Source organism: Carcharodon carcharias, chromosome 1 (assembly GCF_017639515.1).
Source record: "Carcharodon carcharias isolate sCarCar2 chromosome 1, sCarCar2.pri, whole genome shotgun sequence".
NCBI lineage: Eukaryota > Metazoa > Chordata > Chondrichthyes > Lamniformes > Lamnidae > Carcharodon > Carcharodon carcharias.
In genome coordinates, this window is record NC_054467.1 from 104963364 (window position 1) to 104986769 (window position 23406).

Sequence of the window (23406 nt, forward strand, 5' to 3'; positions counted from 1 at the left end):
CTAATACCTGAGCCACAACACCACAAACATCTCTCAAGCCGCTCTATACCCCCGTTTATTCACAACCACATTTCAAGCTTTCAACATTCTTCTAAGCCACCTGCCCTGTGCCTCAAGTCCCCTCTCATGCAATCTGATTCTCCCCCAGTGCAGCTCTGCCTTCACCTCATCAATGTAAAAACGCTAACAACTTGTTCAAATCATTTGCGGCCTGTATTTTTACTCTCACTTCACACCACTGCATTAGCACTTCATGCAATATGTCAGCTTCTTCAAGCCACTACATTTCTTTACAATCTCCTGACTGTGCTAGCATCGGGCCAAGTTGTAACTTCAAGCTTTTTGATGGAAACCAGCTCCTTCCGACCAAAGGAATACTCCTTGCGCCATTCCTGATTTCCTGCCTGCTGGATTTTTTCCCCTAATTGTGTCCTGAGTAATCTGTCAAGGGCACAATTGGCCTTCAAACAAAGGGAAGTCTCAGCCCAATCCTCCACCAAACAAGTGTCATTTGGAACCCATGTTCACTTACACGATTGTTTTAAACCACTAGCAGCCTTGCTGGGATCTTAACTCACATCAGCGTTTGAGTTATCCAGGCCTCTGCATCATCATACCAATAGCATTAGCACCGTGCTATCACGTCCTGCGCCCTCGTACCCTGAATGTCGTTCTGCTCACCAAGCTTCAGGAAGGACGTCAAGGCTCCCGACTGAGGGAAAGAAGAGGTCAACCAGCTTCAGCTCAGGATGACGAACTTTGGCTCTTTGGAAAGATTTGAGAAGCTGGGACTCTTCAGACTGCAGCAGTTGTGGCTGATTAAGGGGAAACCTTACACATTTACAAAGACTCTTACACTTTCCTACCAACATCACCTCAGGTAAATGAGGTGTGAAACTCTGAACGGACTCTGAAAAGAAGCAAAGTGACACTCCGCCTCCTGCCAATTCTGTTGGAAAACAAGCACTGTGAAGAGCTTCGGATTGTTCTCCGACATGAAAGGCGCCATTTCAAAAGCACTTTGTTGTCGTTGTTGTTGTCTGTGTGCGCAGCCAGATATTGCATTCTGTGCAGAGTAGTCGGGCCTGAGAACCAATTTGTGGTTAGAAGTGAGTTGGGTTGAAGAGAGTGAAAAGTGAACAGGTCTCAAGTTGTGAGAAGGTTCTTTGAATTTTGCAGAAGGTGATGAAGGTAGAAATGTCGTGAAAGTTGATGATGAGAGAGTGGCTTTAAGAGAAAATGAAAGGAGGAGCGTTGTGTTTAAAGACAAGTGTGTGAAGCGGGAGTGCTGAAGTGAGCTGAAAGAAAAAGGAAGGCTGTTATGAAGCAGATGCTGAAAAGTTGCATGAGCAAAGCGCTGAAGACATTGATCCGTTGGGAGCGGGTGTGCAGTGCAGTGAAGTATTTAAAGGAATGAAAATGCAGAGAATAAGAAACAAAGGAGCCTTGCATTGGCCGGGAATCGAACCAGGCCTCCACGTGGCAGGCTAGAATTCTACCACTGAACCACCAATGCCACAGACAGGAAGGAACACCAGATGCAGCTCATTTCTTGAAACGCTTCAATTTGCAGCCCCAATCAAGCTGTCAATGACATTGAGTGGCTGCACAGGACACCGTGACATTGCAAGCAAGAGTGCAGCAAGAATTCAAACAGCAACTAAATGCCAACCTTGCATTGGCCGGGAATCCAACCCAGGCCTCCCGCGTGGCGAGCGAGAATTCTACCACTGAACCACCAATGCAACCGCTTTTCACGGCCCCCTTTTTTCAAATGCTTTTACTTGTGTCCAACCCCAGTTCCTCCAAATGTCTTTTCAATTCCTAAATTGCATCCAATTTTCTCACTAATACCTGAGCCACAACACCACAAACATCTCTCAAGCCGCTCTATACCCCCGTTTATTCACAACCACATTTCAAGCTTTCAACATTCTTCTAAGCCACCTGCCCTGTGCCTCAAGTCCCCTCTCATGCAATCTGATTCTCCCCCAGTGCAGCTCTGCCTTCACCTCATCAATGTAAAAACGCTAACAACTTGTTCAAATCATTTGCGGCCTGTATTTTTACTCTCACTTCACACCACTGCATTAGCACTTCATGCAATATGTCAGCTTCTTCAAGCCACTACATTTCTTTACAATCTCCTGACTGTGCTAGCATCGGGCCAAGTTGTAACTTCAAGCTTTTTGATGGAAACCAGCTCCTTCCGACCAAAGGAATACTCCTTGCGCCATTCCTGATTTCCTGCCTGCTGGATTTTTTCCCCTAATTGTGTCCTGAGTAATCTGTCAAGGGCACAATTGGCCTTCAAACAAAGGGAAGTCTCAGCCCAATCCTCCACCAAACAAGTGTCATTTGGAACCCATGTTCATTTGCACGATTGTTTTAAACCACTAGCAGCCTTGCTGGGATCTTAACTCACATCAGCGTTTGAGTTATCCAGGCCTCTGCATCATCATACCAACAGCATTAGCACCGTGCTATCACGTCCTGCGCCCTCGTACCCTGAATGTCGTTCTGCTCACCAAGCTTCAGGAAGGACGTCAAGGCTCCCGACTGAGGGAAAGAAGAGGTCAACCAGCTTCAGCTCAGGATGACGAACTTTGGCTCTTTGGAAAGATTTGAGAAGCTGGGACTCTTCAAACTGCAGCAGTTGTGGCTGATCAAGGGGAAACCTTACACATTTACAAAGACTCTTACACTTTCCTACCAACATCACCTCAGGTAAATGAGGTGTGAAACTCTGAACGGACTCTGAAAAGAAGCAAATTAACACTCCGCCTCCTGCCAATTCTGTTGGAAAACAAGCACTGTGAAGAACTTCGGATTGTTCTCCGACATGAAAGGCGCCATTTCAAAAGCACTTTGTTGTCGTTGTTGTTGTCTGTGTGCGCAGCCAGATATTGCATTCTGTGCAGAGTAGTCGGGCCTGAGAGCCAATTTGTGGTTAGAAGTGAGTTGGATTGAAGAGAGTGAAAAGTGAACAGGTCTCAAGTTGTGAGAAGGTTCTTTGAATTTTGCAGAGGGTGATGAAGGTAGAAATGTCGTGAAAGTTGATGATGAGAGAGTGGCTTTAAGAGAAAATGAAAGGAGGAGCGTTGTGTTTAAAGACAAGTGTGTGAAGCGGGAGTGCTGAAGTGAGCTGAAAGAAAAAGGAAGGCTGTTATGAAGCAGATGCTGAAAAGTTGCATGAGCAAAGCGCTGAAGACATTGATCCGGTGGGAGCGGGTGTGCAGTGCAGTGAAGTATTTAAAGGAATGAAAATGCAGAGAAATAAGAAAGAAAGGAGCCTTGCATTGGCCGGGAATCAAACCCAGAACTCGCGCGTGGCAGGCTAGAATTCTACCACTGAACCACCAATGCCACAGACTGGAAAGGAACACCAGATGCAGCTCATTTCTTGAAACGCTTCAATTTGGAGGCCCAATCAAGCTGTCAATGACATTGAGTGGCTGCACAGGACACCGTGACATTGCAAGCAAGAGTGCAGCAAGAATTCAAACAGCAACTAAATGCCAACCTTGCATTGGCCGGGAATCCAACCCAGGCCTCCCAGCGGGCAAGCGAGAATTCTACCACTGAACCACCAATGCAACCGCTTTTCACGGCCCCCTTTTTTCAAATGCTTTTACTTGTGTCCAACCCCAGTTCCTCCAAATGTCTTTTCAATTCCTAAATTGCATCCAATTTTCTCACTAATACCTGAGCCACAACACCACAAACATCTCTCAAGCCGCTCTATACCCCCGTTTATTCACAACCACATTTCAAGCTTTCAACATTCTTCTAAGCCACCTGCCCTGTGCCTCAAGTCTCCTCTCATGCAATCTGATTCTCCCCCAGTGCAGCTCTGCCTTCACCTCATCAATGTAAAAACGCTAACAACTTGTTCAAATCATTTGCGGCCTGTATTTTTACTCTCACTTCACACCACTGCATTAGCACTTCATGCAATATGTCAGCTTCTTCAAGCCACTACATTTCTTTACAATCTCCTGACTGTGCTACCATGGGGCAAGTTGTAACTTCAAGCTTTTTGATGGAAACCAGCTCCTTCCGACCAAAGGAATACTCCTTGCGCCATTCCTGATTTCCTGCCTGCTGGATTTTTTCCCCTAATTGTGTCCTGAGTAATCTGTCAAGGGCACAATTGGCCTTCAAACAAAGGGAAGTCTCAGCCCAATCCTCCACCAAACAAGTGTCATTTGGAACCCATGTTCATTTACACGATTGTTTTAAACCACTAGCAGCCTTGCTGGGATCTTAACTCACATCAGCGTTTGAGTTATCCAGGCCTCTGCATCATCATACCAACAGCATTAGCACCGTGCTATCACGTCCTGCGCCCTCGTACCCTGAATGTCGTTCTGCTCACCAAGCTTCAGGAAGGACGTCAAGGCTCCCGACTGAGGGAAAGAAGAGGTCAACCAGCTTCAGCTCAGGATGACGAACTTTGGCTCTTTGGAAAGATTTGAGAAGCTGGGACTCTTCAAACTGCAGCAGTTGTGGCTGATTAAGGGGAAACCTTACACATTTACAAAGACTCTTACACTTTCCTACCAACATCACCGCAGGTAAATGAGGTGTGAAACTCTGAACGGACTCTGAAAAGAAGCAAAATGACACTCCGCCTCCTGCCAATTCTGTTGGAAAACAAGCACTGTGAAGAACTTCGGATTGTTCTCCGACATGAAAGGCGCCATTTCAAAAGCACTTTGTTGTCGTTGTTGTTGTCTGTGTGCGCAGCCAGATATTGCATTCTGTGCAGAGTAGTCGGGCCTGAGAGCCAATTTGTGGTTAGAAGTGAGTTGGATTGAAGAGAGTGAAAAGTGAACAGGTCTCAAGTTGTGAGAAGGTTCTTTGAATTTTGCAGAGGGTGATGAAGGTAGAAATGTCGTGAAAGTTGATGATGAGAGAGTGGCTTTAAGAGAAAATGAAAGGAGGAGCGTTGTGTTTAAAGACAAGTGTGTGAAGCGGGAGTGCTGAAGTGAGCTGAAAGAAAAAGGAAGGCTGTTATGAAGCAGATGCTGAAAAGTTGCATGAGCAAAGCGCTGAAGACATTGATCCGGTGGGAGCGGGTATGCAGTGCAGTGAAGTATTTAAAGGAATGAAAGTGCAGAGGAATAAGAAAAAAAAGGAGCCTTGCATTGGCCGGGAATCGAACCCGGGCCTCCCGCGTGGCAGGCAAGAATTCTACCACTGAACCACCAGTGCCACAGACTGGAAAGGAACACCAGATGCAGCTCATTTCTTGAAACGCTTCAATTTGAGCCCCAATCAAGCTGTCAATGACATTGAGTGGCTGCACAGGACACCGTGACATTGCAAGCAAGAGTGCAGCAAGAATTCAAACAGCAACTAAATGCCAACCTTGCATTGGCCGGGAATCCAAACCGGCGTCCCGCGTGGCGAGCGAGAATTCTACCACTGAACCACCAATGGAACCGCTTTTCACGACCCCCTTTTTTCAAATGCTTTTACTTGTGTCCAACCCCAGTTCCTCCAAATCTTTTTTCAATTCCTAAATTGCATCCAATTTTCTCACTAATACCTGAGCCACAACACCACAAACATCTCTCAAGCCGCTCTATACCCCCGTTTATTCACAACCACATTTCAAGCTTTCAACATTCTTCTAAGCCACCTGCCCTGTGCCTCAAGTCCCCCCTCATGCAATCTGATTCTCCCCCAGTGCAGCTCTGCCTTCACCTCATCAATGTAAAAACGCTAACAACTTGTTCAACTTGCTCACATCAGCGTTTGAGTTATCCAGGCCTCTGCATCATCATACCAACAGCATTAGCACCGTGCTATCACGTCCTGCGCCCTCGTACCCTGAATGTCGTTCTGCTCACCAAGCTTCAGGAAGGACGTCAAGGCTCCCGACTGAGGGAAAGAAGAGGTCAACCAGCTTCAGCTCAGGATGACGAACTTTGGCTCTTTGGAAAGATTTGAGAAGCTGGGACTCTTCAGACTGCAGCAGTTGTGGCTGATTAAGGGGAAACCTTACACATTTACAAAGACTCTTACACTTTCCTACCAACATCACCTCAGGTAAATGAGGTGTGAAACTCTGAACGGACTCTGAAAAGAAGCAAAGTGACACTCCGCCTCCTGCCAATTCTGTTGGAAAACAAGCACTGTGAAGAACTTCGGATTGTTCTCCGACATGAAAGGCGCCATTTCAAAAGCACTTTGTTGTTGTTGTTGTTGTCTGTGTGCGCAGCCAGATATTGCATTCTGTGCAGAGTAGTCGGGCCTGAGAACCAATTTGTGGTTAGAAGTGAGTTGGGTTGAAGAGAGTGAAAAGTGAACAGGTCTCAAGTTGTGAGAAGGTTCTTTGAATTTTGCAGAAGGTGATGAAGGTAGAAATGTCGTGAAAGTTGATGATGAGAGAGTGGCTTTAAGAGAAAATGAAAGGAGGAGCGTTGTGTGTGAAGCGGGAGTGCTGAAGTGAGCTGAAAGAAAAAGGAAGGCTGTTATGAAGCAGATGCTGAAAAGTTGCATGAGCAAAGCGCTGAAGACATTGATCCGGTGGGAGCGGGTGTGCAGTGCAGTGAAGTATTTAAAGGAATGAAAGTGCAGAGGAATAAGAAAAAAAAGGAGCCTTGCATTGGCCGGGAATCGAACCCGGGCCTCCCGCGTGGCAGGCGAGAATTCTACCACTGAACCACCAATGCCACAGACTGGAAAGGAACACCAGATGCAGCTCATTTCTTGAAACGCTTCAATTTAGAGCCCCAATCAAGCTGTCAATGACATTGAGTGGCTGCACAGGACACCGTGACATTGCAAGCAAGAGTGCAGCAAGAATTCAAACAGCAACTAAATGCCAACCTTGCATTGGCCAGGAATCAAACCCAGGCCTCCCACGTGGCAAGCGACAATCCTACCACTGAACCACCAATGCAAACGCTTTTCACGGCCCCCTTTTTTCAAATGCTTTTACTTGTGTCCAACCCCAGTTCCTCCAAATGTCTTTTCAATTCCTAAATTGCATCCAATTTTCTCACTAATACCTGAGCCACAACACCACAAACATCTCTCAAGCCGCTCTACACCCCCGTTTATTCACAACCACATTTCAAGCTTTCAACATTCTTCTAAGCCACCTGCCCTGTGCCTCAAGTCCCCTCTCATGCAATCTGATTCTCCCCCACTGCAGCTCTGCCTTCACCTCATCAATGTAAAAACGCTAACAACTTGTTCAAATCATTTGCGGCCTGTATTTTTACTCTCACTTCACACCACTGCATTAGCACTTCATGCAATATGTCGGCTGCTTCAAGCCACTACATTTCTTTACAATCTCCTGACTGTGCTAGCATCGGGCCATGTTGTACATTCAAGCTTTTTGATGGAATCCAGCTCCTTCCGACCAAAGGAATACTCCTTGCGCCATTCCTGATTTCCGGCCTGCTGGATTTTTTCCCCTAATTGTGTCCTGAGTAATCTGTCAAGGGCACAATTGGCCTTCAAACAAAGGGAAGTCTCAGCCCAATCCTCCACCAAACAAGTGTCATTTGGAACAAAAACAGAATTACCTGGAAAAACTCAGCAGGTCTGGCAGCATCGGCGGAGAAGAAAAGAGTTGACGTTTCGAGTCCTCATGACCCTTCTAAGTGTCATTTGGAACCCATGTTCATTTACATGATTGTTTTAAACCACTAGCAGCCTTGCTGGGATCTTAACTCACATCAGCATTTGAGTTATCCAGGCCTCTGCATCATCATACCAACAGCATTAGCACCGTGCTATCACGTCCTGCGCCCTCGTACCCTGAATGTCGTTCTGCTCACCAAGCTTCAGGAAGGACGTCAAGGCTCCCGACTGAGGGAAAGATGAGGTCAACCAGCTTCAGCTCAGGATGACGAACTTTGGCTCTTTGGAAAGATTTGAGAAGCTGGGACTCTTCAAACTGCAGCAGTTGTGGCTGATTAAGGGGAAACCTTACACATTTACAAAGACTCTTACACTTTCCTACCAACATCACCGCAGGTAAATGAGGTGTGAAACTCTGAACGGACTCTGAAAAGAAGCAAAATGACACTCCGCCTCCTGCCAATTCTGTTGGAAAACAAGCACTGTGAAGAACTTCGGATTGTTCTCCGACATGAAAGGCGCCATTTCAAAAGCACTTTGTTGTTGTTGTTGTTGTCTGTGTGCGCAGCCAGATATTGCATTCTGTGCAGAGTAGTCGGGCCTGAGAACCAATTTGTGGTTAGAAGTGAGTTGGGTTGAAGAGAGTGAAAAGTGAACAGGTCTCAAGTTGTGAGAAGGTTCTTTGAATTTTGCAGAGGGTGATGAAGGTAGAAATGTCGTGAAAGTTGATGATGAGAGAGTGGCTTTAAGAGAAAATGAAAGGAGGAGCGTTGTGTTTAAAGACAAGTGTGTGAAGCGGGAGTGCTGAAGTGAGCTGAAAGAAAAAGGAAGGCTGTTATGAAGCAGATGCTGAAAAGTTTCATGAGCAAAGCGCTGAAGACATTGATCCGGTGGGAGCGGGTGTGCAGTGCAGTGAAGTATTTAAAAGAATGAAAGTGCAGAGGAATAAGAAAGAAAAGGAACCTTGCATTGGCCAGGAATCGACCCCTGGTCTCCCGCGTGGCAGGCGAGAATTCTACCACTGAACCACCAATGCCACAGACGGGAAAGGAACACCAGATGCAGCTCATTTCTTGAAACGCTTCAATTTGGAGGCCCAATCAAGCTGTCAATGACATTGAGTGGCTGCACAGGACACCGTGACATTGCAAGCAAGAGTGCAGCAAGAATTCAAACAGCAACTAAAGGCGGCTGTCTTTGCATTGGCCAGTAATCAAACCCGGGCCTACCGCGTGGCAGCCGAGAATTCTACCACTGAACCACCAATGCAATCGCTGCTACCACTTTTCACGTTCTCCTCTTTTCAAATGCTTTCACTTGTGTCCAATCCCAGTTCCTGAAAATTTCTTTTGAACTCCTAAATTGCATCCAATTTTCTCACTAATACTTGAGCCACAACAGCACAAACATCTGTCAAGCCGCTCTATACCCCCGTTTATTCACAACCACATTTCAAGCTTTCAACATTCTTCTAGCCCACCTGCGCTTTGTCTCAAGTCCCCTCTCATGCAATCTGATTCTCCCCCAGTGCAGCTCTGCCTTCATCTCATCAATGTAAAAATGCTAACAACTTGTTCTAATCATTTGCGGCCTGTATATTTACTCTCACTTCATGCCTTTACGGATGTGCCATTCCATGTTCTCTCTGTACTAGTTGGTCAAGTATAATCCACATAGGAGTCTTCCAGAAAGTGGTTACTTTTCATTCTCAGCCTGCTTTTGCTTGAATGTACTTTGAAAAAAAAACTTATTTCTTCCTCATGCAGTTCAATATACCCGTAAGTAATCCAGGGCTGTTACCTGCTGTCATGACAATATGAATGGTGGGAATCTGATGGATTTTCTGCTGTGACCGAAACGCCTGTCAGCGGAAAGAAAAATATACTGCTGAAGAGGCAGTTACAGTGCAAAAGGGCAGGTGAGCCCTTAAGATTGATCAATGTGTAGCCTCATAAGTCACAGCAGATACTGAGGCCTACACGTGTAAATCAATGCAGGCTAGGAGAAAGTAAAGACTGCCACATGGCCATTTTTCTCCATTAAGGCCATAAGGGCCATCACCGCTGCTTTTTGTGGCCGACCATTACCAATACATTGCAACTTGAGAAACCATCAGTAAATGGAGCAGACTGGAGGGAAGTTCTTTAGGGACCTGGGACCATATACTAGGCCCTGCTTATTTTCATGGGGAGATGGATGAGTAGTGGGGTGTACCTTTGGGGGATGGAAAACCTGGTCACTGTGGTAAAGTGATGGTGCAGGCCTTCCCCACCAGATTTTCCATCGTTATTCATTATGATACCTCCCTGTAATCTCAGGTGGAGAACCCTGACCACAATCTACAAAACAATTGGGATGCGCCTAAGATATATTGTTGCTATGCAATTGCTATCTTTAAATGCAAGTGGTGCAGAAGGAGCACCTGATAGCATAGTAGAATAGAATATGGATATGATATTTCTATTTAAGCAAGTTGACTTTTTTGGTAACTTCAAGTAATATATTTTGTTAACAGAGACTAGAGTATCCAATAATATTTGCGATTAGTTTTTCTTTATTCATTCACAGGATTTGAGCTTCGCTAGCTGGGCCAGTATTTATTGCCCATCCCTAGTTGCCCTTGAAAAGGTGGTGGTGAGCTGCCTTCTTGAACTGCTGCAGTCCATGTGGTGTAGGTACACCCACTATGCTGTTAGGAAGGGACTTCCAGGGTTTTGACCCAGCGACAGTAAAGGAATGGTGATATATTTCCAAGTCAGGATGGTGAATGACCTGAAGGGGAACTTCCAGGTGGTGGTGTTCCCATCTGTCTGCTGCCCTAGTCCTTCTAGATGGTCATGATCATGGGTTTGGAAGGTGCTGTCCATGGAGCCTTGGTGAATTCCTGCAGTGCATCTTGTAGATGGTACAATGTGTATATACTCTACTGTGCATCAGTGGTGGAGGGAGTGAATGTTTGTGGATGTGGTGTCAATCAAGTGGCTGGTTTGCCCTAGACGGTGTCAAGCTTCTTGAGTGTTGTGGGAGCTGCACTCATCCAGGCAATACATCACACTCCTGACTTGTGCCTTGTAGATGGTGGACAGGCTTTGGGGAGTCAGGTGAGATACTCAATGCAGGATTCCTAGCCTCTGACCTGCTCTTGTAGCCACAGTATTTATATGGCTCATCCAGTTCAGTTTCTCGTCAATGGTAACCTCCAGGACGTTGATAGTGGAGGATTCAGTGATGATATGGCCATTGAACATCAAGGGATGATGGTTGGATTCTCTCTTGTTGGAGATGGTCAGTGCCTGGCACTTTTGTCGCGCGAATGTTACTCGCCACTTGTCTGCCCAAGCCTGGATATTGTCCAGGTCTTGCTGCATATGGACATGAACTGCTTCAGTATCTGAGGAGCCACAAATGGTGCTGAACATTGTGCAATCATCAGTGAACAACCCTACTTCTGACCTTATGATGGAAGGAAGGTCATTGATTAAGCAGCTGAAGATGGTTGGGCTGAGGACACTACGCTGAGGAACTCCTGCAGTGATGTCCTGGAGCTAAGATGACTGACCTCCAACAACCACAAACCATCTTCCTTTGTGCTAGGTATGACTGCAACCAGCGGAGAGTTTTCCCCCTGATTCCCGTTGACTGCAGTTTTGGAAGGGTCCCTTGATGCCACACTTTGTCAAATGCTGCCTTGATGTCAAGGGCAGTCACTCTCACCTCTTTATATGATAATTAGAGGAGGAAATAATTTTTGCAAGCAATGTTAATGTGTGAAATTTTTCAAGTAAAGCAAATTTAAACGCATTTTCATATGCTATTGAAGCCATTGGGCCTTTCAATGCTCCCTCTGAATGTTAGTCCCTTAGACAACATATGTATGTTTTTCACATTATTAGCAATAGTCAGCAGTTCTGAAACCATGTGAGATACTTAGCTGAGCACAGCCAAGGATACATCATAACTCATCAGTCAAAATTATGAGGAATAAAACAAAAATCACAATGTCTCTGACAGTTTGGGAGAGATTTTGAATCCAGTTTTTCACTGAATATTGGCACAGACTGCGTCAAGTCTCACAAGCTCAGACCTATATATGAGCTATTGTCATTGGCAGGAGGTTTAAATTAAAAAGAAGTTCTTCTATAATCCCAATCCAATTGAGCGTGTTAGCTCAATTAAACTAGTCACATGGGGACATGAAGCCACTTAGAATAGCTTAAAATAAGTGCCATACTGCTCTGTGTTCCTCAGCCTGTCATCAGGAGAAAACAAGAATATAATGATTTTGGCAAGAGCACACTTGGATAATCATTAGGCAAAAACTGGGTTTGGAGCCTGAGTTCATATTTTTGTGACGTGACAAGAATATGAAACAGAATTTACTTCATCTGGCATCCAGTACAAGGAGTTGCTTCACAGGTTTAAACAATTTATCTCACGTTAGAGAGAGCCACAGCTAACCTGTTTCAAATGCTGATCAGTGTTAAGTAAGACATGGCACTGTGAATAAGCTAGCTTGCAGAGGATTTGTGCAGAATCTCACTAGCGTCGCTCCTAGGATATATACAGCAAACAGTCACCAGGTAAGCAAGTTATGTTTACCATTCCTATCAGTGCCTCTCTATTTCCTTTCTCTGACCTGCAGCAGTAACTAGTTATGAATAAACAGTAATTAAGGCTTAACACGATGAAATTTATTTCTGTGGCAGATTGATCGGTCACTGAAGTCGGGTCTTGATATCACAAAGAAAATGTTCTAACACCAGTTCCAATGACTCACATCCAGTAATTTGTTTATTTTCACTCCTCTTCATCTCTCGCACTGTTATATATACAATACTTATGTTGCGTCTATTATTCCAGCTTTGGTATAATGAAAGATATAAAGCCAATTTTAAAATGCTGATTGTTCTTAATTGTTATGCACCTCCACAAGCACAGGACGACTAATGCTCAATGCTTTGCTCACAGATTCTCATCTGCACTTAGTCAGTCTGGAAAGAGTACATTAGCTTTTTTTTTGGGAACTATGTATCTTCCTGCAAGGATGCATATGCTTTTTTATTTGCGATTTTTTTTTTGCTCCATTTCCTAATCTCCTAGGCCATGTACTTCCTTTTACCAAGAGCTTTCCCAGCCCCACCACTCCCAACCCCAAACTTCTGGGCAACCACCAATGGTGCTCTTGGAGAAGGGCCATGCTGGTTGATGGGGATGGTTATCCTCAATTTTATCTATTCCTTACACTGCACCACAGTCATGATTAGGAACTGAGGAGAGTGGGAGACTGAACCTGTGGTCTTCTATTCCATGATACCACACATTATTGCTGCAATACATAAAAGCCGATATTAACCTTGCCTATCTGGTGAACGTCAGGCAGTTAAAATGGCAATGTGAGACTTACCCACACTGATCCACCTTTTTGAGGGTTTGATCATAACCTGCTCCTCTGAATGGGACACATACTGTTAGCCAGTGGGATCAATCTTTAAGTATGTAAAGCATGCTCCAATGATGTCACTGGGGCTCAACTACAATTTTAACTGAATGTATTCCCAGGGAAACCATTGTGGTTTCCCTATCAGGCCCAACATAGCATGGAGCTGGGGCCAGAAGAGGCCTAAAAAGGTAACTGGATTTTATATTTTTGCTTCTCCTCATGGATCAGGAAGATCTTTTCCAGGCCCCACATTGAAAATGTAGACCTCTGCTGCCTCAGACTTGCCCCTATCCCAACTGCAAGTCTGCCGCCCTGCCCCATCCCACCCCACATAACACTCCTCCAACCCATTAGCTGAGTGCCAGAGACCATTCCGTCAGCTCCCAGTCAATAACTCGCTGCCACCACAATTGTGCTCCTGTCCAGTCAAGTTCAGGCAGTTAAAATCTCTTCAAGATAATCTTAGTTCCCCATGTGGCTCAGCCCCCCTTTTCTTACTTCTACTTTCGGTCCTCTTGTCCCCTACAAACCCTTCATTATTTCCCATCCCAGTTATTCCCACTGGTGCAACCCTCTTCACCATTTCCTTAAATCATAGGAACCTTAATGAACCTTGCATTAAACTGGTTTAACCTTTCACCACAAATTACTGCTTGAGTACATCCAGTGTTGCCGGGCTCATTGTTACCAAAACTGCACACTACCCTAGGATTATCCTGGGGAGCAAGAGTAACCCCAGCACCTTTGCTCAATAACTGCTCACTTCCTTAGACTTTCCCCCATCCAGCCATCACTCTCAACTCAAATGCAAGGTGCCAATCTATTTCTTTGACATCAAGAGACTCTCCATTCAGCTGCCTCCGTTTTCTCCCATCCTGCCCCTTGCCTTCTTGGACAACCTTTCCCATTCCTCCTCCTATCCCAGCCCTGATCCACTGTCTCCCTTTACTTTCTCTGGGGACAATTTGTGCATAAGATTTACCATTTGCACCATTGACTCTACTCCCAATAAATCCCTATATACTCAAACTCTTTCTTCATCCCAAGCCAGCTGACATAGTAAACAGTTCTTTCTCATTTGGAAAGAACAGAGACCACATCCTTATCTTCTGTTCTTGCTAATGTTATGAGCAGGTGAGGAGGGGTGAACTGGTTCCCCTCTATGCAGCCTCCTCCGCTGGTCACAACAAAGGTTTTTAAATTTATTTCCCCTTGGCTGCCTTTTCCAAATCCACATGTATTTTTTACCATCTATGCAGTGAACAATAAGAACCCAATTAATCAGGTTTTCTTGAGTTAAAGAAAAAGCAAGATTATTAGCCACTAAACCCAAGAAGAAGAATAAAATACATAATGTCATACACACAGGTATCAAGAGTAAGGAAAGTTAGAGTCCGAATAAAAGGTAAAAGAATGTCAGGTTCGAAGTACTTTGCTTGTCTTTGAGGTGTAGATTATTAAACGTTGCAGCCGATGGAAGTTTTATGGTTTCTTGGAGCAGGTAGATGTAGAAGATGTTGCAATTCTTACAAGATCTCAGTTCATTTGTAGATCTTGGGTACGCTGATTTCTTGAACCAGCTGCTGCGCTTATTCCCAGGGAGAGAGAGAGTGATTCCTTACTGCTCCATTAGCAGCTTTTCCAGGTTCCTCTGCTTCTGCTTGGCAACCCCAGTTCTTAAAGCCCTAATCACTGTATATTCCAAAGGAATTCGATTACCATGTCTGTTGTAGTCATTGTTGTAGAACAAGTAATTACATCTTGATGTTTCATCTCAGAAACTTTTGACATATTTCAAGGTAGTAGAAACCAACGGGGCATGTTGTTCTTTCATCATCCACAGGGTGTTTTGAGTGTCTGTTGGTTGTATATCCTAGCTAGCTGGTAGCTTCCCATTTTCGTGATGGGACTTTCTTCCCATTTTACCTCTGCTGGAGAGGTAAACTCATAAATATGCAAATGAAATGACCATTCTTTTCAATATTCCTTTCTGAAGTGGATCTTGATACCCCTAGATGTGACATTCCATAATCAACATGTCAGGGCATATATGCAGTGCAATCCATATAGTAACTTTCCAGAAAATGTCAACTTACAATTCCAGACATCAGATGACTTGTGGTGGCCATCTTTAGTTAGTCCTTTTCTTCTTGTCTTCAAAAAGGTCCCTTTTAAACAATTCAGTAAGTTTTTGGTTAGCTGGTGAAATTATTGGCTGATATTACTCAGTCACAATTTCCCATCATCGTAACACTAACTATTGCCTCATATCCAATTTCCTTCTATCGAAGATCATTGAACATAACATTGTCTTCAAAATCTGTACCCATGGGCAGGAATTTGGGTTTTGGGTCAACCCCTTCCCCTCCACCCCCTTCCCCAACCCCCCACCACTATGTGGGGAACAGTCAACTGACACTGAGTTTTCTCAAATTAGCCAATTAGTGGCCAGAGGACAGTGGGTGTGCACTCAAGACTGGAGGACCAATAGGATGCCCTCCAACACTGAAGAGCAGCCTGCAGTTCAGGTAAGAGAGAGAGAGAGACAGAGGAGAGGGTGAGGGCACCTCCATTCTGAGGTGCCCTCTGCAACTTTTAGAAGATTTAAATTTAAAAATGGATTCAGGATCCTGGCTGACATTGTGGGGAGTGAGTCCCTCCACAGTACTCTGTGGCTGCCTGCAGGCAGCTGGCCTGCTCCCAACACAGTTGTGACCCATCCACAGGCTGACTGGAAAATTCCAGTCAGCCTCTGACAATAGGCCTTTGCTTCCCTTTAATTGGCTGCCCCCTGCTTCTGGGCGGTTACCCTTACCTACCCCTATCCTGCCTCCAGAAAATGGCACAGGGACGGGATGGCACCAGCAAAACATGACTTTGGCCAAATGTTCGCGCCCACCCACCTTTGTACCTGACCCCATTTGGGGGGCAAAGGTTGTGCCCCATCTCTCTCTCTCTCAACTCCCTGTCTGAATCCCTCCAATCTGGTTTGTGCCTCTCCCCCAAATCAACCTTAACCAAAGTCACAAATGGCATTCTTTTGTGACCGTGACCATGAAGCATAATCCCTTATCCTCCTCCTTAAGATATGCTCCTACTTGTGGAACCATTTATTTTCTGTCCTCAGCAAGGTTCTTCTCTAATAACAGATGTCAAGGTAACAGTAGCAGGTGTCAATGATTAAATCACATGATTTGAAGACTAGTCAGCTAAAACACAGTGATACAGTGATCTACTTTATCGCACAGTGCAAGCAAATACGTCCTGTATATTGTTATGAAGATGTGCTTATATTAAATGTTGATTCATTGGCTGGAAACAGGAATTGGACTTTTAAGAAGTTTTTTTTGATAAAGTGACTTCAACCAACATCAAGATGGCTGTCACTAATTACATTGCTATATATATATAAAATATTCTACACACTCACCCTATGGAAAGGACATGACAAGTCTTCACAGTTCAACCAAAGACAATGACCCCCTCCCCTGGGAACAGTGAAAGACCTTCCTTCCTGCCCTATTGACAATATATCTATGGAAATTACAGTATTCAACGACTGAAGATGGACCATTCAAAGATTAATTGCTTAGACAAAAGACCTTGATTTTCAAGATGGCTCTCTAGATGAGCTCAACAAATTATAATTGGAATATATATTTATTGTTTGAATTGCTGGCAGGTGAAAAAGAGAAGTCACATGAAGCACACAGAAGCCAAGCTTTTTGTGTGTGTTTTAAGTACATGGTTTTCAGCAGAACTAGACTAATAGTTGAGCAAAGCGATAGCTCCTGTCTAAATCTCTCCCTCCACCCACCTAAAAGCTTGGACTGTGCCTACTATTTTGACCATGACTCCATTCTGCAGTAGACAGGGATTTTTAAAGAAAGAATTAAATTCCAAAGTGGCATCTCCAGAGAGGAAGAAATACCAGCCACAGGTTTTTAAACCATCTCAGCCCTGGAAGCAAGACCACTGGATTTTACCTATAGCCAGTGAAGACCAAGCTACTAAGTGTGAACTTCTTTTATTTTTGCAAACTCTAATTTGGCCAAATCTATCCTCCCCTACCCTGTCACCTGTATTTGTGTTTTTGAGTTTTGAGTGTGCATATGCAGAAATCAAAACATGCTTTATTAGATTACTTAGATCTGTTTAAATATAAATCAAACTAACTTCTTTTAAACTCATGTAAACCAGTCCAACCAGTTCTTTATGATCACAGCATGTAAACAGTTAATTACAGATTAAACCCTTATAAGAACATAAGAACAAGGAGCAGCAGTAGGCAATTCAGCCCCTTGAGCCTGCCCCGCCATTCAATACAATCACCTCCTTTTCCATAAAAACCCATGCGGAAGAACAAAAGATTAAGAACCTGTTAGGCAGCCCCCATATAACAGATGACTATGAGTTACCCCACAGACCCCTACCTCAAAGTAAACTGGGATCTGGGTTCTTAAGGGCTAGGGAGAGATAGAAGAGAGGTAGCTGAGACTGAAGCAGCCTTGAGAGAAAAGAGGAATATTGAAGGAAATGTAGACATATCCCCAACTTTTACAAGAAGGAACCAAGATGGGAAACTGGTAGGAAACCACCCAGTGTGTTTTCAGTGTGGTAGCCAGACCACCTAAAAGAGAGCTGCTGACGTGCAAAAAAACCCACAGGATACACTGTATTCAAGATAGCGTCTGTGGCCATGAAAGTAAGACCCTACGTTTGAATGTGGCTGAAGGCTAGAATAGCTACCAGGATTTTGTATTTAAGCGGAAAATGGCCCCTGGTTTTTCAAAGTAGCTGGCGAAGGAGATTGGTACTCTCTGAGATTTTGGCTGTTTGCAGATACTGCTAGTGGCAGGAATTGATGAGTTTGTGCCCGAGAGCCAAGTGAATACCAGTGTGCTGGTAAAGGGGCTCACTGGAGAGTGTGTAGAGATGCCATTCATGAAAATTTTCTTAGAGTTAGCTAGCTGCAGCACTAGTAATGGTGGGTGTGATCCCAAACTTGTTTATGCAAGGTGTTGACATTTTGTTAGGAAACAACTTGGCTGGTTGGAAGGTAGTAAATCCAAAGAGTCCAGGGCAGGAGAGGGAGATTGGGAAGGCTGGGAAAAACAAAAAAAATTCTATGCAGGGGCAGAAGGCTGAGGAAAGGTTAAAGGTCTGACAGCAGGTGATAGAGCCCGTGAGAATTAAAGAGGCTAACAAAAAGCCAGAAGACTTAAAGGGGCCAGGTTTGAGCATGAGGAGTTAGAAAAGGTCAGATTAGAACCTTTGAGTTTATGATGGCCAAGACAGGGCCAGGGGTAAGCTGAAATCCTAAAACAGGAAAGGCCGAAGTTAAAGGGAATGAACCTGAGATATGGCCATTAGAAACCTTCATTCCAGATTTAAACAGGAACCCCAAGCAGACAATCTGAAAGTGAGGGAGATGCCTCACCTAGTTGAAGAGCTACAAGGGAGTACAACAGAACTTGACAGCCAGCTGATTGAAGTAGTGTCCCCGAGGACATGGTACAGCTTAGGGGAAAATCCATTCGCAAGGCAAAAGGGAAAGAGAGGGTAAAGCACCCGAAAATGAAGCCACAAGGGACATACCAATGAAATCCACGCAAAATTATCCACTGGTGAATCAAATGGATATATCCGAATAACCAAACCCTATAGCCTAGTTTCCAACCTCGCTGAAGATGAGGTGAAGGGGGTGAATCCAGACACCTTATAGAGGTTAAAAAACAGGTTACAGCCCACAACCACTCTAGAAATAAAATTTGTAACTATGCCCAAAACAGAACAATTAAGACCCATGTGTTGTGGAAGTGGCCATTGAAGAATGAATAACTGTGCAGGCAGTGCACCCAGGCAGTCAGAGAAATTTGCATAATACAAGCAGCTCTCTCTAGCAGCTTGTGGGTGTCGACCCCTTTGACTGCAGAGACAAACCTAGATCTTCTCTTCGTAGTATCATAGCCAGAGCACTAACACCAGAAGCTGTTTGTAGTATCAGAGCTAGAGCACTAACACCAGAAGCTGTTTGTAGTATCAGAGCCAGAGCACTAACACCAGAAACTGTTTGTGGTAACAGAGCCAGAGCACTAACACCAGATGCTAGTGAACACCCACACTTCCTAGACAATACCTGACCAGAAAATGGAAAAAATTCAGGAAAATACACCAGGTGCAGAAACAAAGTCTTCCCTAAGCCAGAACCCAAAACACAGCAAAGAAATTCAGAACCCTAATGCAAGGTTATTTCGATGGAGCCTGTGTTTTTGTAACTTTACACCTAAAGATTATCCACACCGTAGCCAAAAAAGCTACATGGTAGCTGATGCTTTAACCAGAGGTAACTCAGCACACAATTACCTCATTATAAAACTTAAACAGACCATGGCTCTAACTGTGTAAGGTAAAGATGTGAGTGCTGAGGATGAATGTGTGTGTGATTTCTTTTTATTTGCAACCTTGCAATGAAATGTTCCCAATGGACACATTTCATTCTGTGTTCATTCATTCATTCTGGGGAAGTGTTATGAAGATGTGCTTATATCAAATATTGATTTTTAATTCATCAATTAGAAACAGGAATTGGACTTTTAAAAGACATAACTTTTGAAACAGACTAAAGTGATTTCAACCTATATCATATTGACTGTCATTAGTTTAAAATATATATAGATGACCCACCCCCTCCTTCCCCAGGGGACTATGAAAGACCTTTCTTCCTGCCCTATTGACAAGATATCTATAGAAATCACCTACAGTATTCAACACTTGAAGATAAACCACTCAAAGGTTCATTGCTTGGACAAAAGACCTTGATTTTTAAGATGGCCCCCTAGATGAGCTAACCGAGTTATAACTGGAATGTACAATTATTGTTTGAATCGCTGGCAGTTGGAAAGAGAAGACATGTGGCAAGCCAAGATCTTTGTATGTATTTTAAGCACGTGGGGCAGAATTTTCAGGTCAGCGGGCAGGCGTGGTCGGCGGGCCCAGGATCGGCCAGGAAACAAGCTGCCATCCGCGATCAGCCCCCAACCGTGATTTCACACTGGCAGGCCAATTAAGGCCCGCCCAGCCAATGCCCCACCTTAACTTTGCGTAGCTGAACATGATATGAAAGTCACGCCAGCAGTGCTATTTAAAGTGGTCATGAACTACTTACTTACTTACTAATTTCTTCTGCCTGACTGTGCAGTAATATGTATTTTTGGACCTTTCCTGTACTTGGTTAATGTCTGAATTCTTTACAGGGAGTGATTTGGCTGGTACTGAAGAACTTAAAAGCTTGTGGTAAAACAAGTAGCTTCCAGACATGGGTGGCCTAGTATGGTTTCTTCTGGGAATTGAATGTGACTGGGAAAATAAAGAGATACCACACAAGCCAAGCTGCTAGGAGAGGGAGGAGGAGGAGGGTTAAAGGCTATTTGCAAGAGGTTGTATCTGCTGAGGGTCTTTAGGGAACAATTATCATACCTCAACTTCAGGGAGGACCAATGCTTGAGGCATCTTCACTTCACAGAAGAGGCTATGACTGAATTCTGCCAACTGCTGCGACCACAACTGTAAACTTAAAACACAGCAAGGACAGAATTGTCAGTGGTTATCAAAGTAATTTTTATGCATCTGGCTCCTTCAAAACTGATGCTGGAGGTATGAACAATGTCTCACAGTTTACAGTACACAGTCGCATAAGGGAAGTCACTGAAGTTCTCTACACTGTTACGGCTGGTGAGGACACATGTCAGGACTTTCTTTCTTTCCTTCTTTCTTTCTTTTCCTCAGTTGATGGTAATAGAGTTTTTTGTGATATATAAAGATTAAAGGTATTAATTCAATGTTTGAGCTAAATTATTTATGTGCTGTTCGCAAAACAACTAGTCTGACAGGTTTTCCTGAGCTTAATCAAAAGGGGTTAGTTTTTATTGAGCTAAAAACCCACCCAAGTAAAGATATAAAGATATTAAAAAAAGATTAAAAATTATTAAAAAATTAAAACATATGTTGGCCTTCACAACACACATACTAGCATGCAAAATTACAAGTTCTAAAGTAAGAGGTTACACATGGCCAAATTAAAATTCACTGATTAAAAGGCAAAAAAACAGTGAGTTCATTGTTTATGAGTCATTCGCTGGTAACTGTGGCTGAGGTAAAGTTTTCTCCAGGGTGGTCTTGAAATTCCATTGGAATTGAGGCCAATGTAAATTGCAATTTCTGCAGACAGTCTCTTTTTTTAAATATAATTTGTCTTATCCAGAAGTTGATGATATAGCTCCTGATGTTAATTTCAATGGAAATTCTCTATATCTGTGATGGATTTCAGACTGTAGCAGAGATAGGGTCTTGAACTTGAGAGTGACAAGAGAGAGATTGTGTTACTGCCCCCATTGGCAGCTTTCTTCCAGGCTCGTTTTTTTAGCAGATTGGGTGTTGTATGAAAAGACTTATTAAAATTATTATTCTGGTCATAACCTCTCTCCCAATAGTGATTTCAGAAGGTAATTGATTAGCTCTTGTCTGGACAGATCTTGCTGATTGCTATGACCTAGAAGATTAGTTTCTTTAATGTCCCAGCCATTAACTCCAGAATAATCCATCTCCATCTTGATGAGATGGGAAGAACACCTATATAACCATTGTCCCAGTAGATTTTCTGTCTCCACTTGAAAAGTAGCTTTATAGAAATGTAAATGGTGAAGGCCAGTATAGTTTCAGTAAATCTTTGAAGTAATTCTTGACATCAGCAGGTGTGAAATTCTGCAGGAGATGGCCTTGGCACGTCTTAATTGTAAGTCACATTGGAACCTTCCAGAAATGGCTAACTTGTAATACCAGACATCAGGTGCCCTATGGCAGCCAGCTTGAGGCAGTGTCTTTGCTTGTTTTATAAAAGTTCTTTTAAGCAGTTCGATATATATTTGACCAGCCAATGAAATTACAGATTAATATCACAAATGCACATGTCATATCATTGTGACAATATACAGCAAAACACTTTTATCTCATTTCCTCTTAAAGAACAAGAAAGCAGAGTGAGCACAAGGGTTTTCACAGATTGCAGTCTTTCCCTTGGAAAAGAGTTCACACATGAACTAGGAACTGGAAGGAGTCTACTCCTTCACTATGCTACTGGTGCGTGACCATAGGCATCAAGCGTAGACCAGCTGCAAATAGAGTCAGAAGCGATTGCAGGATGAGGGAGAAGTGAGGATTAGACATGAGGATACCATCATCATTGACCCTACCAGCCTCACCGGTGGCCACAGCCTCAATGATGCCCTTTCTCATGGTGGTCGGCGCTGGCACTTTCATGCATGTTAAACATATCAGCATACTTGTCTTCCTCCAATCGCTTGCTGCAGATTCTTGTTACGTGCCAAGTCTCTGCAAGAAAGAGGAAGGGTGTTAGTGAGTGCCCTGCAATATGTTTGAGGGATGTGGCTGTCATGGTTGAATAGCTGCAGCTGTGTGCTAGCTGTGTGTTATGGGTGTGAGGCTTGCAATAGAGCTCAGTGTGAGAGAGTAAGGTTTAGTAAGTGAATGTTAGGATTGAATACCAAATGATAGGGATTGTTGCTAGGTGCGTGATGGGTGTGTAGAGAATTGAGCAGTGGATGAGGATAGTAAAACAAAAACAAAAACAGAATTACCTGGAAAAACTCAGCAGGTCTGGCAGCATCGGCGGAGAAGAAAAGAGTTGACGTTTCGAGTCCTCATGACCCTTCGACAGAACTTGAGTTCGAGTCCAAGAAAGAGTTGAAATATAAGCTGGTTTAAGGTGTGTGTGTGGGGGGCGGAGAGAGAGAGAGAGAGAGAGAGAGAGAGGTGGAGTGGGGGTGTGGTTGTAGGGACAAACAAGCAGTGATAGAAGCAGATCATCAAAAGATGTCAACAACAATAATATAACAGAACACATAGGTGTTAAAGTTAAAGTTGGTGATATTATCTAAACGAATGTGCTAATTAAGAATGGATGGTAGGGCACTCAAGGTATAGCTCTAGTGGGGGTGGGGAGAGCATAAAAGATGTAAAAAATAAATAAATATTTTTTTTTTCTTTTTATAATGGAAATAGGTGGGAAAAGGAAAATCTATATAATTTATTGGAAAAAAAAAGAGAAAAGGAAGGGGGAAACAGAAAGGGGGTGGGGATGGGGGAGAGAGCTCACGACCTAAAGTTGTTGAATTCAATATTCAGTCCGGATGGCTGTAAAGTGCCTAGTCGGAAGATGAGGTGTTGTTCCTCCAGTTTGCGTTGGGCTTCACTGGAACAATGCAGCAAGCCAAGGACAGACATGTGGGCAAGAGAGCAGGGTGGAGTGTTAAAATGGCAAGCGACAGGGAGGTTTGGGTCAT

At 43.9% G+C, this 23406-nt stretch overlaps 1 protein-coding gene and 5 non-coding genes across 6 annotated transcripts in view; 1 reads left to right on the plus strand and 5 right to left on the minus strand.

The window, feature by feature from the left end:
* Positions 1–1674: 1674 nt before the first annotated feature.
* trnag-gcc lies at positions 1675–1745 on the minus strand. The gene has a single exon. It is a non-coding gene; the product is annotated as a tRNA-Gly (tRNA).
* Positions 1746–3295: 1550 nt separating this feature from the next.
* Positions 3296–3366, minus strand: trnag-gcc. The gene has a single exon. It is a non-coding gene; the product is annotated as a tRNA-Gly (tRNA).
* A 1780-nt stretch (positions 3367–5146) lies between these two features.
* trnag-gcc lies at positions 5147–5217 on the minus strand. The gene has a single exon. It is a non-coding gene; the product is annotated as a tRNA-Gly (tRNA).
* A 1395-nt stretch (positions 5218–6612) lies between these two features.
* Positions 6613–6683, minus strand: trnag-gcc. Its single transcript has one exon. It is a non-coding gene; the product is annotated as a tRNA-Gly (tRNA).
* Positions 6684–8570: 1887 nt separating this feature from the next.
* On the minus strand, positions 8571–8641 carry trnag-gcc. Its single transcript has one exon. It is a non-coding gene; the product is annotated as a tRNA-Gly (tRNA).
* A 6896-nt stretch (positions 8642–15537) lies between these two features.
* LOC121274324 (serine/threonine-protein phosphatase with EF-hands 2-like) overlaps positions 15538–23406 on the plus strand; it is a 57141-nt gene continuing 49272 nt past the window's right edge. Inside the window, exons 1-2 of the mRNA XM_041181609.1 lie at positions 15538–15573; positions 17888–17950. Coding sequence (XP_041037543.1) covers positions 15538–15573; positions 17888–17950 — 99 coding nt within the window. The remainder of the gene's footprint in view (positions 15574–17887; positions 17951–23406) is intronic.